At 51.2% G+C, this 18,227-nt stretch overlaps 1 protein-coding gene and 2 long non-coding RNA genes across 15 annotated transcripts in view; 1 reads left to right on the forward strand and 2 right to left on the reverse strand.

Annotated features, from left to right (window-relative positions):
• PLXNA2 (plexin A2) overlaps positions 1-18,227 on the forward strand; it is a 211,598-nt gene that overhangs the window by 42,854 nt on the left and 150,517 nt on the right. Inside the window, exon 4 of one of the 4 annotated variants that reach the window (XM_039230125.1) lies at positions 4,619-5,588. The exons of 2 other annotated variants lie outside the window; for them this stretch is intronic. In XM_039230125.1, coding sequence (XP_039086056.1) covers positions 4,619-4,735 — 117 coding nt within the window. In that variant the 3' untranslated portion in view covers positions 4,736-5,588. Of the gene's footprint in view, positions 1-4,618; positions 5,589-18,227 lie in introns of those variants that run through there. One more of the 4 variants, XM_039230126.1, reaches the window with a different exon arrangement.
• On the reverse strand, positions 7,304-13,182 carry LOC120230523. Of its 10 annotated transcripts, none has more exons than XR_005528059.1 (5): positions 10,916-11,453; positions 10,363-10,811; positions 10,066-10,165; positions 8,923-9,126; positions 7,304-8,632 (listed from the first exon to the last, which is right to left on the reverse strand). It is a non-coding gene; the product is annotated as an uncharacterized LOC120230523 (long non-coding RNA). The 10 variants fall into 10 exon arrangements; XR_005528053.1 differs by lacking the exon at positions 10,066-10,165 and adding an exon at positions 12,960-13,182 and having other exon boundaries at positions 7,305-8,632; positions 10,916-10,989; XR_005528055.1 differs by lacking the exon at positions 10,066-10,165 and adding an exon at positions 12,960-13,182 and having other exon boundaries at positions 7,305-8,632; positions 10,916-10,992.
• On the reverse strand, positions 13,278-14,776 carry LOC120230524. Its single transcript, XR_005528062.1, has 4 exons — positions 14,758-14,776; positions 14,589-14,659; positions 14,278-14,488; positions 13,278-13,438 (listed from the first exon to the last, which is right to left on the reverse strand). It is a non-coding gene; the product is annotated as an uncharacterized LOC120230524 (long non-coding RNA).

Consider the following 18,227-nt stretch of genomic DNA (forward strand, 5'->3'; position numbering starts at 1 on the left):
TACTACCCTTGTAAGATAAGATGAATATTCTGTCCATTTTCCGTATGAGAACCCTGAGGCTAAACTAAGTTACGTAACTAGACAGAGTCACATTGCTACTTAGTGGACGGCTGGAATGTGAGTCCTGATCTCGGTCCAGACCTGTTCTTTGTTAACCTCAGGCTTTAACACCCTGTGGGTCTTCTCTTCGATCCCATTGGTCTGTCCGTCACCTACAACCTACCCTTCAGAGAGAAGAGTGGGAGGGCTGATGCTTTGCACTCTTTCGAGCGCGAGTGCCCTGGAAACCCGGGACACAGCAGCTGTCACCTCAGCACACGCTGCCTTGTATCACCCCCTCAGGCCTCCTCCTCCCCCTCCCCACCCATCTCAGCCCGGGCCTCAATGGATGGGGTGGCAGCCTTTTGTGCCACACACAGTCCCCAGCTGACTCCCCTTTCTCCAGGCATCATTGTTTGCCGGGAGCCTTCTGAAGGGAAGACAAAGGAGTGTGGCCGACAAGGCCAAGAGCTGCCGTGTAAAGCGTGGGGCCTCGGCCCATCACCCGTGCATCCCTGGGAGCCCCCGGGCTCTTCTTTAAAGATGCTGTCTGGGATCTTTTGTGTGCCAGTCATACCCATTCAGAGCTGGCAGGCAAAGGTTCCAGGGGGTGGTAGGAGGACACTGAAAAATGGAGTCATTTGGATCTGGCAAAATTGGAAGAGACATTAATGCAATAGTTAACAGCAAACCTCTGCTGGGGGGATGGGCCCGAATGCTTGTTCTCTGTTTATGGGGCTTATGCAATTCCATCAATATTGATGCCTGATGCCTTTGATTCTGACACTAATCATTGCTATGAATTAAATTTGCAGCCATATAATTAGGATTGCTATTAATAGGGCCCTGAGCTAAGCACTACGATGCTGCATGTCTTTTTCTTGATAGAAAATGGCATCCTTGGAACTCTGCTAATGGGGCGCACCTGGGATTTGCCAAGAATGATGTGAAAATTATACATTCTATATTTGTATTGGGCCTTTACTGAAATACCAGCCAGCAAAGGTGAGGCTGGAGGAAAGGTTGTCTCCTGCCCGCTGCTGTGGGCGGCAATTAGGTGTATCTCCCATTCCATAGAGTCTTTAGGAATGGATATTCCAGAGCCAATGGTGGTTGCTCATGGTCAAGCCCTTGGACCTTCACAGTCAGGAAGGTCTTGTCAAAGTCTAACCTAGTGCGAGGCAGCTTAGGCTAAGGGACTGGATACTATGGTGTCTTCTCCAGACTTTAACGTGGCTGTGAGTCAACTAAACGAAGAGGAATGTTTCTTTATGCTCTATGCTTGGTTGAAAGGGACTGAGCCCCTACTGATAGGCCCAGTTGAGCCTCATTTTGAGGCAGCCGATTGGGTAAGACCCCCACTCACAACCGATTCGAAGGCCCCTCACCTGGAGAGCTCTCTGGGCCACAGAGCACCGGTTAAACCTCACATGTAAAAGAACTCACTGCTACGTGAGGTAGGAAAGGATGAACTCTTTGTCGTGATGAGATGCTTTTCTAGGTAAATTTGTAGCGTGTTTGTTTACTGGGGAGCCCTGTCTATGAGTCTCAGCAGGCCCCCAGTTTAGCAGTACCCCACTCACCCTCAATCTGAGCAATTCATCATGCACACAAGGCTTCTCTAACCCTTTGCTAACAATAGCACATGTGGTGGCCCCCACCCCCGCCTTATCACTTGAAATTATAATATGCACCAGTTGACATAAGGGATGCATTAGTCCCAGCTGTTTTGACCTTCCGACTGAAAATAATTTTTCCTCCAAATCATTTATTGATTTTTTTCCCTTTCATATGTTTAAGTCATCATGAGAAGACATTGGTTTGAGTTCAAGTCCTAACTCTACTATTTATAAAGCATATGACCCTAAGTTACTTAACCTCTTGGAAACTTGGAGTGGAAGGTGATGATAATAATATCTACCTCATCAAGATTCTAAGAAGGTTCAGAAAGTACCTGAATTGCTTATCACAGGCCTTCTGCACCTAAGAACATTCCCCGCCCCCCTCTCCCCTGTCTCCTCTCACAGGACCCAGGTACAGAAGACAAAAGGATGGCTCTCGGTGCCCATGGCTTCAGAAGAAGGCCACTTGATCTTCCTCCCATGCTAGGGACAGCACATGGGATTTTAATTCCTCCCAAACAGATGGTGTGTTGGAACATGAGTACCACTCGCCCTCAGTCTTCCCACTGCACACACTGAAAGGCTCAGCAGGGGCTCCTTGCCCTTCTGTAGGCAACGTGGCTTCTGCTGGTCCCCAGTGTTCCAGGCTCTTAGGTAGACTAAACCCGTCCTTGAGGTCAGGGCCCACAGCTCCCACCCTACTCATAGAGTACTCACTGAGTACTTCGAGGCTGCGGAGAAAGGGGTGAGACCCTCTGAACATCACCCAGAATAGAGGCTCTTTTTACACAGGATCCATATTCCTTTCCGCCGACTGCCCCGCACATCCACTGTACATCTGACCACTCTCTGCAAGTGTGTGCTTGAAGGCAAATATGTGGACAGCCAGCAATTGGCCAATGGCCAACAGTCACCAAAGATGTAGGTGCTTTTTCATATAACCGCCTAGAAAACGGGGTGTGTGGTTGAATGGTTGAATCCTCAAGTGCCTGCACTTTTCATTAATGAACTAACAAGTGTTCTACTCCTCATACCTGAAGTTGAGAGGGAATGGAGATTCGCGTTGGGTTACTGTTGGGGTTGCTGTTTTTGTTTCCACTAAGCAGAGCACTTTAATCAGAGAATATCAATCCGTTAATATTGGAAATTAGCCTGATGTTGTGCAGGTCCATGGTTACTCATATACGCATTCAAGCACACATTCAGCATGATTATACTCACCGCGTCCAGCTCTCTTGTCACTTGCAAGATCTTGGCTCATACCAACCAGACCCCAGATTGACTCACCCTGTGAGGCAATAGCATGCACCCACAGATCCTCCTGCACCTCCAGTCTCTGGAGGTACTCTGGAAGCCATAAAACACTGAGTAGCTTCAGTCTCAGACAGACTGGTGGTATTCCCAGAGGAATGGCCACAGTCAGAGAAACAGAGGAAAAAATATGCCCAACCTCCCCCTACCATCAAATCAAAGAAATAAAAAATCTGTCTCCTTGGTGCCTCCCCAATATTTATGTCTGAGCTCAGCAGACACCCCTGGGCTGCAGCCAGTCTGTGTATTAGCATTAGTCCATTACGCTTTTTATGATGCATGTTACCCACCCTCCACCCCGCCCCCCCGTGCAACATTTTATGACTGTCCTTTTCATTTCTGGAAAGAGCTTCACAGAATGGCAGATGCCTGCATTTCCCTACTCTTTGGGGAGCTATTTGTAGGCAGCCTGTCCCCGGCCATAAACAACGGGAGATAAACCACAGCCACTGGCAGTAAATGCCTCCAAGGCCAAGGAGGTGCAAAAGTAGGGGGGGCTGGGGTATGCTTGGTGCTGTGTGTGCAAGGCCAGTGGCCGGTGGGTCTGGGGTAGATGCTACCCACAGAAGGAGAGCCAAGGGGCTGGTGTGGAAATGGATGCCTCCCCAATTTCCACGAAAGGTAGAGGGCCTTCCCACCACTGTCCCTCATGCCTGTCTCCCCCACTGAGGCCACTTGTCCCTTAACTGTGATAAGAACCAGTAAACTTCCCAGTGAGGAGAGGATCCTTCCTTTCGGCTTCATTGTCTCCTGCCTGTTTCTGTTGCTACACAGATTACCATGCACCACTCATCTCCCGTTGATGCTTCTGGATCTGGGAGCAACTCCCTGCAAGTTTCTCTTGCCTCCTCCCACCCTCTCTCCACATCACACTCATCCCATCCTCTTCCTCCTCTAATACTCTTTCCCTTTTCTGCACCCAGGACCGACTCTTATCATACATTCACCACTCCTTCTAGCTCATTAAAACTTCAGCCAGGACGCTGGTGGCCATGGTAGTGATATTTATCTGTTTCAGCTTTTGAGCTGCACCCACTAGCAAGTCACTTGTGAAGCTGCAGGAGACAGCACCCGGAGCCAGCTTTGCTCCATAAAAGGCACCCCTGGGAGAAGAAAACCAAATTCTGAATGAATAATTGGTCTAGTAGAGATTGCAGATTCTTCCTACACACACAAACAGCAACTGAAAGCAAAGAATAAAGCAGAGATAAGAGAGGGGGTGGGATGTGGAGAAGCTGGTAAAGCCCTGAATGATTAGCGCCTTGAATGGTTTTCTTTCTCATCAACGCCATCTGAGGGGCAGGGCGTAGACAGAGGGTGGAGGTGATGTTCTTTTTCTCCTCCTTATTTGGTTTTGGACTCCACATCAAATGGAAACATGTAGATGAAAGTGATGTGCATTTAAAATGTATGTACACATCAGACTGCTGGAGATAGTAGCTATTATACTGTGTGTATGTTTTTTTTGCAGTAAGCTGCTAAATTATTTATTGGGCACTGGGCTTTAATCTCGTAAACCTGCCTGCCGGCCCCAGGCACCAGCAGTCTGAGCACTGCATAAAACACGTATGTCGGGCGGGTTGCACAGAACACTCTGGCGACTCTGGGTAGTGATTGTTCATTTTCACTTGGTTTTTTTCCCCCAGATCAGCTCATTAACAGCAGGCAGACCCAATCAAGAGCCTTCTCATTTCCCCATCACTGAGAGCTTGGAAGTTGATTTGCATCTCCAACCTGAGCACGGAGGATCAGGGGAGCCATAGCAAGAGGCTGTTCCCAGAGTCTGTTCTTAGCCGAGGGACAGGGGCCAGAGATGAGGGAGCAGATGGCCCCAGGGCCACTGGATGTTGCAAGGATTGTCCAGAGCTAAATGCCCTAAGCTAGGAGTTCGCCCCACAACTCCAAAAAACGCATCGATGGGTGATCAGGCAAATCATTGCATATCTTGGGCCTCAATTTGTCCCTTTTAAGTAAAAGTGATCTCCATTATCCTCTCTGGTTCCCGGTCGAGAAGGTAACTCTCTCGGTATGAAACTTCGATCGTGTCTGCATCCCAAAATAATAACAACACCCTTAAATGCGGTTAGTGGTTTGAGGAATATAAAGAGTTTCATGTATATTTCACCCATGCTGACTGAGCTCATCCACTAATTGTAACAAGCCCATGGGTGTTGATTTTAAGGATGAAGAAACTGGCCCAGAGGGGTCAAGTGACTTACCCAGCATCCCCCAGCAGTAACGCTCACAATGGAACCTGGATGCCCATCTTTTGTCTGTTCTAATAATATCCAAGATATGGAAGCTCACTAGCATGAGGCTAGTGTGGAAACTGAGGCACAGATCATTTCTGACAGCCAGGCCTTCTCAGGCTGTGTGGGGGCAATGTTAGCACCCTTGTTAGGACCCAAACCCGGGTCCTCCGCTCTTTCTGAGCAAACGAAGCAGTTCCAGGACTGTCTGGGTTTCACCGTTCACTGTACTGCAGTCACCCACCCCCATGTTAGACACAGAGGGAGGGAGACCCAATAGGAAGATATGGCACAAGTTGAAAGGGTAGCATTTTGGTTTTTTTATTTTTATTTTTAAAACATTTTTTAAACATTTATTCATTTTTGAGAGACACAGAGAGACAGAGCATGAGCAAGTGAGGGGCAAAGAGAGAGAGGGAGGCACAGAATCCAAAGCAGGCTCCAGGCTCTGAGCTAGCTGTCAGCACAGAGCCCAATGTGGGGCTCGAACCCACGAACTGTGAGATCATGACCTGAGCTGAAGTCGGACGCTTAACCGACTGAGCCATCCAGGCGCCCCAAATGCACAGCATTTTAAACCTACGTTCAGTAAACATTTACATATCGGTAATTTTATGTGGACAGCTCATTGCTTGCATCAGATTCTCAAAGCTATCTCTGAAACTAAAATGTGAAGACTCCTTACCTCATGGCTTTTAAACAGTGTGCCTTTGAGCCCTAGAGGGACCCCTCCAGTCCTCCAATTCCACCCTTTTTAATCAAAGCATCTTGCCCTCCTCTGTTTTTATGTATGTCACAGTTATGGGTCTGATTTTTTTTGTTGTTGTTGCTTAAGAAAAACGGGTTCAAATAGCAGACGATGAAATGCTGGGCTAAGTGGTAGTTAAGAAAAGCCCAGACCCAAGAGCCAAAATATCCTGGAGTCCACTCCTGACTGTGCCGGTTAGTGTACGGTGACGTAGTAAGAGTCACATCACTTTGTGCCTGCTTCCCGGGCTGCACACTGGAAATAGTTTGCGCCTCCCAGGCTTGTTGTGAGGGCCATGGAAATGAGGGAATACATGTAAAGCACAGAGATCAGTATCCAAAATAGAATCAGTGCTCAGTCGGTGTTTCCTATTATCATTATACAATTGTCATCACCCTTTTTCCTTTCCCTGTCCCTCAGCAATTTTAGGACAGAGGCTGTATTCATCATCTCTGTGTCTATATACCAACTAATGTAGCAGACATTCGTAAATGTTTAAAAAGGAAGAAAAGAAAAGGGCGGAGCGAGGAGGGGAGGGAAGGAAGAAATCCTAGCACCCGGATGGATCATCTCTCTGCTCTGGTGTGAAAGTATCTTCTCGAAGTGAGTCAAAGTAGCTTCTAGGTGTGTGCCAATGCCACCAAGTAAGGTAGGATATAGGGGCTCCTACCGAAGTCTGTGGCTGGCTGTGGCAAAGGATGAGGTTCTTTGGGAAGTGCGTGTGATTCCGACATTCACGTCTCATACACCGAAATTCAAACCATCAGTGCTGCAGGCAAATCCCTCTGGGACTGGCCTTTCCCAGATGGAAAGACTCCTTCAGCCTCACCTAGCTCACTGCCTCCCTCCTGTCTGTGCTGCACCGGCAAACCCTGACAGGCTCCAGCTGCCGAAAGGGGACAGAAACACCAGTGAGGGGGCCAGAGGGGGCCCATCAGACTTCTCTGTGACTCCGTGAACCTTCAAGGGTAAAGAACTAAGGAGACCCTCCTCTTCCTGCCAAGGATTTTAAGTTGCAGAACTACATTATGCAGTGTGTTCATTCATACCTCCACTCCCCCATTCAACACAGTGACTATTACTATCAGTGCCTACTACATGCTTTCAAATGCATTACTTGTTGGGAATGTTACCTGAAGCCAGTATTTCTCAATGGGGGTGGTTCTGTGGACATTTGGCAATGGCTGGAGACATTTCTGATTCTTATGTCTGGGACAGAAGATGCTACTGGCATCTAGTGGATAGAGGGCATGGATGCTGTAGAACGTCTTACACAGGCGCAGAAGAGTCCACTTAACAAAGCGTCATCCTGTCCAAAAATGTCGGTAGTACTGAGGTTGAGAAGCTCTGATCAGGGCAACAAACATTTATTGAGTTATTAATTATGTGCCGACCTTCTCCTCATTCACTCCTGGTAATGATCCTGCAACACAGGTACTGTGACTTTCTTTCCAGGCAAGAAAACTAAATCTCAGGGAGGTTCAATTATTTCCCCATTCATTCACGTACTATGTATTTACGGGCCAACTCAGCAGGTGGTAGAGTAGGAGACCAAACCCAGGTGGGCCGGCCCCAAAGTCACCCCAAAGTCTGTGCTCATTCCGAACCATGCTGTAGCTCTCTGCACAAGGTCAGGAAAGAGAACACATGTAATAAGTGAGTGAGGGAGAAGCCTGCATTTGGGGAGGAGAGTATGGTTGATAAATGCCATTGGGTCTGAGAAAAAGATATTACTTTCTCTTTTCCGCCTCCTTCTTTCCCTCTCCCCCACACGTACTCACATACACACACATAAACCATCGAACAGCATCCCGGAGGTCCCCGTTTGCCTTCAGGTTTATTTTGGTGTGGGTGGTGATTTTAGCTGGAGATTGCACCCTCCCGCCCCTCCCCACAAAGTGTTTCTCATCTCACAAACACAGCCAACCCTTTGGCTGGGAAGAGGGTGGAAATATTTCTCCTACTCCTGAAGTGTCTTGATAAAGATCTGCTCTCTGCCAGCCTCCGGCTTCTCCTCGCGTTGATTTAGTGCGTCTTGTAGGAGGTGCGGTATTTGTTGGTAGCTCCTGACCGGTGAGCTGTTTGGACAGGGGCGGGGTGTGTGACGGCACGAATATGGACTCTCAAGTCAGCCCATCTTGTCTCAAATTGTATCTTTGCCACCTACGAGCTAAATGATTTTTGGAGGAATGAGTTAGCCTCTCTCAGCTTTGGTTTCTTCACCTGCGAAATGAGAATGATGATCCCTACCTTGAAGGGCGCTTGGAAAATTAAATGAGGTCACAAATGGTCATCGTTTAGTGTGGTGCTTGGCAAAGGGTGGGGACTGGGAAACGCTAGCCCATATGCACATCAGCCCTAGCTTGGCTCTTTCCGGGGGCTCAGGCAGATGAGAAGGGAAAGTCAGTGCACCCTCCTGGTGGGCCTCCATCTCTGCGCAGGTTTCCTCAGGGGTCCTGTGTGTAGGTCATCCCAGGCACCAGAATCAACCCCGAGACCGACATCTTCTCCTCTCTCTGTGGCGAGTCAGCTGATGTAGGCCGCAGCCACCACCACTTCCCCTGACATGCTCTTGTCCGTAAAGAGTCATCCATGTTTACCCGTCGATTCAGCAGAGACCCAGAGACTGGCGTGGAAGCACTAAGCAGTGGTGGCAGTTGACCCTTTCAGGAGACATTTCATTTTAGAGAAGAAATCATTTACGACTCTGAGGCTGGGAGGGATCCTCCCAATGTCCTTATCACCGCCTTTTGCTCTTCTCCTCGTGCTTCTCACAATAGAGTAGTTTTTAGAATGGATACTCATTCACCGAGAGCCTACAATGCAACAGACCCTTCGCCCCCCGCCCCCAACATAGCCCCCCCTCCCACCCTGAGCACAGTACACCCAACCTGCCTGGGGCAGGAGGGCATGCACGTTACTCTAAGGACCCTCGGAGGAGGAGCTTCCTTACCTCTCTGTTGTCTTACCTTTGTGACCTCCTGAGCCTCAGGCTCAGGAAGATCCAACTTGATGCCCCACAGTGTGCAGTATGCTTTTGCATTTCTCTTCTCAGTCAGTTCTGATAGAAATTCTAGAGGTGGACATTCTTCTCTCCATTTTCACGATGGGGTAGACAAACTTCCCAGCTGATTATTCCGTGGGTAAATCTTGAAGCCTAGACGTAAACCCTAGTTTTGTGATTCAGAGTTCCCACCAACCCCCCATGATGTCTTGGGTCCCTTGTGTCTTTCCTTATATCCTAACCTAAAGTAGCCATTCAAACAATATATTTGGAAGACTGTGGGTTATGGGCCATGAGAGGTATAAAGGACCATAGGGCAAGGGCCCTTTCTTCAGATACCTACAATCTATTGGAAGGTGTGAGATGTGTTTGCTCCCTTCCCGCTTCCCCTGAAGACAAGACATTGCATTTCCTTCTCTCAAAGATTCTGGCTACGCAGCAGTGGCCATGAGGCACTGTGGAGCTGGGGAAAAGGAGTCCAGGAATCAAGTGGCCTGGGCTCTAGCCCTGGCTGTACAGCCATTGACTTGGGGAAGTCACCCCGTCCCTTATCTATAAAAGAGACATTGATAATTCTGGTTCCTGATTCACAGGATTAAGGGGCAGATTTAGTGGGACAGAGTAGGTGTGAAAACATCCGGAAAACTGTACCCTCCTGTCCAGATATAAGGGGTCAGTGCTGTCCACCTTCCCCTCCCCATTGTACTAGTCGCCTCAGACCTTCAAGATGCATTTCTGTCACCAGTCACCATGGTACTCTGACCATATGTCCTGGCAGCAGGGCGATTACAGTCACATGCTATAGCTGCTGTCCCAAAGCCTCCCCCCTTCTCCCCATCAATCTCATAGGTCACCCATGTGATGGCAGGTTAAAATGCCACCCCCCATTAAAAACAAAAACAAAAACATGCAACGAGCAAGGCCCTAGAGAGAGAATCTGACATCTGCAGCCCACAGACCAAAAATATGTGACCTCGTAATGCCCTGCAGGTGGTGGTGAGGGGGGAACACAAGGAACTTTTACAAAATGGTTGGTCATGTCCCAACAGGAAAGGTAGCAACAGTTCGGGGAGGGGAGGGTGCCCCAAACACCTCTTCCCCCATTCCAGCTGTGGTGCTCTCTTCCAGGGAAGGGGTTTGATTGGTGAGGCTTTCAGGTTTGTCTGCCTGAGGTCAGCTGGAGGGAAGTGAGCTGTAAGTACAGAGCAGAAAGGGATGTGACTTGGGGTGTTTCTGAGGAACGTATCTGCTATTAAGGTTCTGCGGCTGCTGCCCCGCTGCCTTCCAAATGCAGCCTCACACACCACGGAGCCGAGATCAGCGAGGTGACGGAAAACATCTTCCTGCCCTGGGTCTCTGACATGCCCCTGCCAGTCTGGGAGCCATTACCTTTTCCAGATGTGGAGTAATTGCAGGGCTAATCATGCCCAGGGTCTGCTGAGACCCGTTGCCAAGGGACTCCGGGCCCTTTTAGTTAATCCTCACGATAGTCACTAACAATAAAGAAGAAAGTGGGAGACGGAGTAGAGGAGCTGAGCTAGCTGCCCCAAGACACAGTGAGCTGCCTTTCATTCCAGCTCAGAATTCTTAGGTCCGCAAAACACAGCAATGTGCCTCTTGTCCCTCCCCCTTACTCCTGCAGGAAGAATTTTGCACAAAATCACGTTGCAATTCTCAGAGCAGCTACCTCTCTGCAGATGTGGGGCCACCTACTCCTCCACGCACCCCGTTTTCTCCATCACCGCCCCTTGCCTCCAGAACCTACCTTCCTGAAAGACATTCTTGACACCATCATTGAACACCTGCCGGCACCCTCCCTTGCCAAGATAGTAACCCAACTTAAAAAAAAAAAAAAAAAAAAAAGAATACTCAACAAGAAAGGCTATCGGAGGTGTAGTTGTGGGTTCAAAGGGTTTTTTTTGTTTGTTTTTTGCTAAATTACCTTTACTCTGCATTTCTCTGCCGTTTCTGCTTTGTGCTTTCCACGTTCTACTTATGAATCCCCTCTTCCAGCCCCTACTTTGAAAATCAAAAAAAGAAAACCCTGTTTCAGGATTAAATATGGTGTCAACATGTGGCTAGGCTCTTCATACCTCAAAAAAAAAAAAAAAAAAAAAAAGCCGCAGGGGCTGTCTCCGCCCACCGAAGGTATAATAGTGGAGGAGGGGGAAGAAGAGAGCCAGAAGAGCCAGTCTTTGCCTCCTCCCTTCCTGGGCCTCCTTCCAACAAGTGCTGATGCAGGCTGATGAAGATAGCATTCTCAGAACCTTGTGCCCAATGATAACCGCCTTAGAAAGTCATTACCTGAGTGGCTTTTCCAGCTCTGTTCTCATACCCTGGAATTTCTCCTGTTTATTCAACAAGCCATCATGGGGAGACCCATCACGTCTTTGCTCACTGCCCCAGGGCTTGCTAAGCCTTGATAGATGCCTTCAGTGGGCCCCACCATCCTGCCCACAGTGGGGCTAGCCACCAGCACCCCATCCTTACCCACAGCTTCCCTCAGTGCCATGGGATCCTGCTGCCCGACTCGTTCCCTCCTGCTGCCAGCTGGAGCTCAGATACTAAGCCTTTTTTTTTTTTTTTTAAGATGATAGGTCAAAAGCAATGGATTTAAAAAAAAAAAATTTTTTTTTTCTTTCAAACAGAGGCCAATGAGGAATGAAGTGGCAGCTTCAGGAAACTGAGCTGTATTTTGTGGTTGCCAGGGGCTTGGAGCCTGGTGAGGGCTGAAGGGGTTCAGTTACTGGAAGCAGAGTTCAAAGGAGCTTTGCAAAGGTCAACCTGAAGCTGTATTTGTGGGAACCATCAAACCGATGACTCGGCTGGTTTTCTATTGTGTCATGGAAAAGGCTTCTAGGGAATTCTTGCCAAATCTTTAGAAGAAAAGATATATATAGCTAAAGATGTGTATATTTATAGAGAGATGTATGGATATATTTATGCCCGTCATGCCCATTAGCTCTGCAAGGAGGAGGAGAGGGCTCTGGAAGGGAGAGTACAGCACCAGAATCTCCCTGCAGCTTTTCCAGGCCCTTGGGAGAAGGAAGGAGGGCATATCATGGAAGGTTCGGGAATCTTTGGCTCTCATCACCAGGAGCCCCCTCCTGAGAGAAGGTTCCTAGTGGGAGCCAAGCCTGTGAGCCCTGAGTTTTCCTTTGAATGATTCAGGCAGGTCCTGCAGTCTGGAGGACATCTTGGAAGGAAGTATTTCTGGGGGTCTGTGATCCCTGAGTAACCTAATCTTCAGAGTGGAGTGTGGGAGGCAAGGAGTCCATATGGGAAATTGCAAGGATGCCGAGGGGGAGGGGGTGAGGCCTGAGGCTTGATGCCAGAAAGAAGGGAAGGAATGGCTCCAAATTCATTTGCTTTCCACCTGTGGGAACAAAGCTTAATTGGACTGTTGGCCTTGGAGGGGCCCAGACCCTAGTTTTAGAGGCGCTGGGAGACTTGCCTGCTTAGCTGGGACCATCTGCTGCCCTCTCCCCCCCGCCCCCCCCTCCCCCCGCCCTGGAGTCTGGAGGAACAGCTGAGGCTTTCTGAGAATGGGCCAAAGATCCTTTCCAGAATCTCCCTGAAACTATGTGGTGTGTGTGTGTGTGTGTGTGTGTGTGTGTGTGTGTATGACATGTGTGCCCATGCATGCACGTGCAGCACAGGAAACTGTGTGTGGTGTGTATGTATGTGTGCGTGTGTGCATGTGCCCTTCCTGACTTCTCTCCCCATCAGGGGACCTTGCCAATTGGGCACAGCAGCTGGACCCACGAGTGAGCTGGGTGGCAGGTCTAGCTGGGTATGCCCAGTATCTGGCTCTGCATCTCTCATTCCATCTCTATCATGTCAACAACTTTCAAAACTGACTGAAGCATAACCGCTTGCCTCACCTCCCGTCGGTGTCCCTCTGTTCCCATCCCTACCCACACCCACCCCAGTGGAGGCCCGGGGTGTGATGAGTAAGTCAGGCAGGCTAATGACACTACACCCACCTTATCTCGGAGTGCCCTCAGTGTACCTTGCTTGTGTCTGCAGCAGGAGGTGGGGCTGGGAGGCAGGATATTATTGCAAAACCACTTGGCTGCAGCTACCGCCTGAATTCCTCCTCTGCTGTGGACAGCCGCCCCGTCCTCCCCAGGCAAGTTGAAGAGCAGCCTACTAGCTGCAAGACTCAAGGTCTAAAGAAAGCGTACAGGTTGGCAAATGAACAGAAGAGTTGTGACATTCCTACACCTCCGCTCCCTCCTCCCACCTCCGCCCACCCCACCTGGCCCAGCTCCCCCCACCCACAGCCTGGGACCAGGGGGCAGCAGGGAGGGGGTGCACCATGCAGCTGCAGACATCTGCCCTCCCTCCGTCTCTGCCACTTCATTTCTCGTCTGTCAGCAGCAGTTCATGGCCGCTGATGGTCAGCAGAGTCAAGGAGGCCCTGGAGAACCCTTATGCGGCTCCCTCTGCTCCCCGTCCCCTGCTGCGGGAGGTTAAGGGGGAAAGAGGAAGAAAGAGACAAGAAGGCAGAAGGAGGGTGAAATGAAATGTTAGTGACATTCAAGAAAGTGACTTCATAGGGCTTCAGTTCCCTCCCTCCGGATTCAGGATGGACCTTGTCTTCTTTATAAGCCATCAGTGACTTCTCCCCTGTCTGAGTCATCAAACCCTGGTGCCCACCCCCCTCCTCCCCATGCACACAAGAACACATGTGCCTCTCTCATCCAATGGCAGGTCCATCTGTGACCTTTATTCTTCTGACCTCACCCGTGGAGGGGAAGGGAGCCCCAGAAGAGCTTTCACTCACTGTACCAGACTGAATAAATTCTCCCCTCCTCCCTGACCTCAGCCTTCCCATTTCCTCCAAGTACGTGGGAGGAAGAGAGGAAAGGCTCTCTCTCTGGGCCGGGACGTTGGCAGCCCCAGCTGGATTCCACAGGTGGAGAGGGCCTGGTAGGAGGAAAGTGTCTCTTCTGATCCCAGCCCCTCGGCCTCCACGGGCTCCCCCAGCCAGGGAGGTGACCACCCTGTGAAGTGATGTAAACGCACGGGGTCACCCAGCAGCAGGTCCCCCCCAGAGACGGGCCGAGCTGCCCCTCCCAGGGTGGGCAAGAAGCCCGCCCAGCTGGACACAAGCCCCATCCGTGGCTCTGCTCAGCCTGAGACAGGTCCCCGAGCCCCTTTTCTTCCTCACAGCCGCAAAGGACAACAGAAAAGCCTTCGTTCTTGCTACCAACCAGCAGCAGCCAGCGGGTGCGCCTCTGTTCCCATCCCCATCTGCAAAATGAGAAGGTTGCACCACAAGACCTTTCTGGAGCTAACTTTCCATGAATGGAATTTCCAAAAATGTTCATTCCTGTGGGCTGAGCAAAGCACTTTTAGTAACTATGGACGTGCAGCAAAACCCTTTCGTGGTTTCGTGGTGGTCCCGATTGCTCAAGGAAGGGACCTGAGCGAGCTTCTCATCTTGAGGGAGTTGAGCCATTCACAGCGTTTGGAGCTGAGCTAAGTGCTGGGCTGGACCGAACAGGTCCTGGAAAGAAAGAGGACAGAGACTAGGTAAATTGGCTTTTGTCTGTATAGCAGCTAGAGCAGGAAGGAGCTCAAGTGAGATGGTAGAAAGAACTTCCTACCTCAGCTGGCTCCTCGGCAGGATCTAGCCTTTCCTTTCCTAGCGAAGTTTCCAAAGAAGAAAATCGGAGGCCTGCATTTGCATCTTGAGTTATTTTTCAGGGTATGATTAAAAAACCCATGTTCCCCTATCTGTAGCCAGCGGTGCCCAGCCCCAGCCCCCAGCCCGACCTTCCCGGCCCCGCGGGGGCCTGGTCTGCAGATGGTGGCAGGAGGTGGGCTCTGGGAGGAGCGGGGGTGTCTCTCCAGAGAGCAGGGGTGACATCCACTCCCCCACACCCCAGCCCCTCTCTGACTTCTGACCTCTGCACCTCTCTTGCTAGTGATTCCTAAATTACCGAGCTGTCTAACCGTCTCCGGGGAGGAGAGGAGCAAACAGGGCTGACGGGAGGTGGAGCAGAGAAAGTATGAGGTGGAGGTCAGGGGTCGTTTCACAGTATGTTTTGGCAAAGGAGGCCTGTGGAGCAGCCAGTGGGATCGGACTTTCATCCTTCCAGAACTTCCCCAACAAGGAAAGCAAACGCTGTCACTTGAGCGGTCATTTGGAGCATGCGCTCTGGGCAACGGGGACCTCCACCTCGGGGTCCAGCTACCCGGGAGGATGTGATAACTGTCACAGCCTTGCCTTGTGCCCCTCCTGCTACCCCTCTTCTTAGCCTAGGGAGGTGACCAAAGTGCCTGGGAAGGCACAGCCTGTCTTTGAAGGGGCTGCTCTGCCCTCAGAACAGAAAGGCACCTTAGCGCCCCGAGCAGGACGGCGCTTCCATGACGTTCCTCGCGGCCGTCAGCAGTGCCATGTTGCTCCAGAGAACCACACGCACACGCAGATCCGCCTCCTGCGCGGGTACATTAGGGTCTAAAACGAAAGAAGAGGTCATGGGCTCAGGCCTGGAGGATAGAGTTTCCCTGCGGAGTGAGTGCTGAGGTTAGGGAGGGTGGATGGAAGGCTGGGAGTTTGGGGTTCCAGAGGAACCAGCCACCTTCGTGCCTTCTCAAACCTGGAAGAAAGGGAGACACCAGAGGCTTCACCTGACCAGGGCCATAGCAGTTGTTTTCTTTACCCTGCTGCCTACCCGCCTGTCCACACCCCAGCTGAGATGTCTTCTGCCCCAGCTGCCCGTGGCCGCTTTGGGGTGAGGGGCGGTGGCTGCCCTTAGGGGCAGGAACTCCAAATGATGAGCTGGTCTTAACTGGAGCAAGTCTCCAAAGATTGGGCCACGGCGTTGTGTGGCCTGTTTCCATGCTCTGTCTCCCGCTTGCTCGCCGAGTAACTTCGGGCAGGGCACTTAACCACCCGGACTCTCCATCCTCTCCTCTGCAAAAGAGGGATTACCTGGAAAGTAGATGCAGAACGTATGTGCAGTGCCTGAGACATAGGAAATGCACCACCTGTGTTCGCTGTCTTGTGTTCTGTCTTATCCCCCAGCTCTCTTCCGTCTTGGTGGCTCTCTAACACATGCACGGTGACAGCCGGCTCCCGGGCAGCCCTAGCTACTGCTATGGCCAAGGCATGGACAGAGCGATGAACCTTTTGCTCTCACCCTGCTTCCAGCCATCCAGGCACAGAGATGCCTGCTCAGGCCCCCGACCCCAGCCCTGGTGCAGAGACCTTTCCCCTGTTGACAGGCTGAAGACAGGTCATTTTTCTTCTCTTCCCATATAATGGCCTTTACTCCCCTGCCCACCAACCCCTTTTCAAACCTTAATGACTTTAACATACACACAGTTCTTTAAAAAAAAAAAAATTAAAAAAATAAAAAACAAGCCCCCAGTGAGTTGCCCCAAACCTCGTGTAGTGGAGGAGAAACAGCCCAAGCACATGTTCACAAGTCACTGCTTGCGATGACAGGGGGCCTTGTGCTAATTTCCTCCTGCGTTTGAAGCCCAGCATGGGGATAGGGCAGCGGGCGGCAAGAGGGAAGAGTTGGAGGGCTTGGGTATTTGGTTGTTCCCTTTGATCCTCCTAGAAACGCTGTAGCATTTGGGGAAATATTTCATCCTGGGAAATCTTGAAGAATAAGAAAGACGGGTTGCGCGGGTGGCAGGGGCTGATGTGGATGGAGAATGCTACCAGATGACCTTTTCTCTCCTTGAGATGCTGAATCTCCACTCTGTCTTGTTTCTCTGAGCAAGGGAGGGAGGAGGCGATCTCTAAGGGGGGGTCTCTGGCTGAGAAGTATTCATAGGTTTGCTGAAGCCTCCTACCCCAACACGTATGGCCCCTGCGTCTGGTTTCTCTTTGTGGCTTCGCGGAGAGGCCTGGAGGCCAGCCAGACCCTAGCGCCCTCACCTTCTCCGTGTGGGCAGCATCCGGGGTGAGCTTCGTAGGCTGCCTACCTCTGGCTATCTCCCAGCCTCCTGGGCTAGCACCTAGTCTGCAGACTGAACACCCCTAGGATGGTCTTTTAGGCGTGGAAGGCGGGCTCTGCCTGCCTCTTGGCTGCCTCCTCAGTCCTTCACCTGTCCAGACTCCGGGCAGACCTCCATTCTGGGGGAGCGGGGGAGAGTTTACTGACCACAGGGAGGGTCCAGCAGAAGGGAGGGAGGGCCCAGGGCTGGGAGCCCCTGGCTGCACCCCCGCCCATGGAGACAGAGCTGGCTGGGATCCAGGTTTTCCTCTAAAGCAGAAGCAAATGCACCAAAGCCGCAACCTTACCCCTTGACCGAAGCCCGGAAAGTGCCTGTCTGACCTCACATTATTGGTGCTATTATCGTCATTATTGGTAATATCGCCATCATCATCCTGTAATTTACCAGTTTCAATGGCGGGAGGGCTCAGGCCCCCTCTGGATGTTCATGTTAAGAGAAAATGAGTTGTGGCAGCCTCCCCGCCTCTCTCCTTCTTCCCCTTACCACCCACAGGGCCTCGCCTCCTGTCCTGTCACCGCAGTCTCTCTCTGGCCCCTGCCCAACATGCCCTCACCCTTGAGGAGGCACTGCCAGGGCAGGGGGTGGCACATGTCTCCCTTCTTAGAGACAAGGAAAAGACTTCAACCCTTGCCCTAAGCCAGTGGTTCTCAAACTCGGGCCTGCCTCCAAATCCCGCAGAGACCTTGTTATGGCCCCGATTGCCGGGCCCTGCCCCCACAGTTTCAGACTTAATGGATTTGGGACCAGCCTAAAAATGTGCTCGCATCAGATGCTGAATTTGCAAGGTCCCAGATGACGCTGATGCTCTCATTCAGGGGACCACACCTTGAAAACCACTGCCCTAAATCATCCTAAACTGGACATATTGAAGGGATGAGCCACCTGAACGCCCCGTCCCCTCCCATCCTCGTGGATACAGGTGTTCGCATCCTGCCTCATTTACTCCCCTCCACACTGGGTTCCCAGCCAGCAGGCGGAGGGCCCAGGTGCAGCATGAGGTAAGACAGCGCTGTTCGCTCTCGAGCATAAGGACCCCTTGGAGAGAAGGCAGAGGCGGGCAACACCCCCGTCCCCACCCCCTGAAGATTTGTTCCTTCATTTGGTATTTTAGGCCTTCCTCAGGGGGAGGCTGAGGCCAGCCTGACTCACTGAGTAAAACTTTGTCAGGAACACAGGGCCCCCACCAAGCTCTCCTCCTTGTTCCTTCCCCACCTGTTCTTCTAGCTGAGCTTCAGGCTCAGCAGAGTGGCAGTGGCCCCGTGTCCACTGTC

This window comes from Hyaena hyaena, unplaced genomic scaffold (assembly GCF_003009895.1).
Source record: "Hyaena hyaena isolate Hyena2069 unplaced genomic scaffold, ASM300989v1 scaffold_43, whole genome shotgun sequence".
NCBI lineage: Eukaryota > Metazoa > Chordata > Mammalia > Carnivora > Hyaenidae > Hyaena > Hyaena hyaena.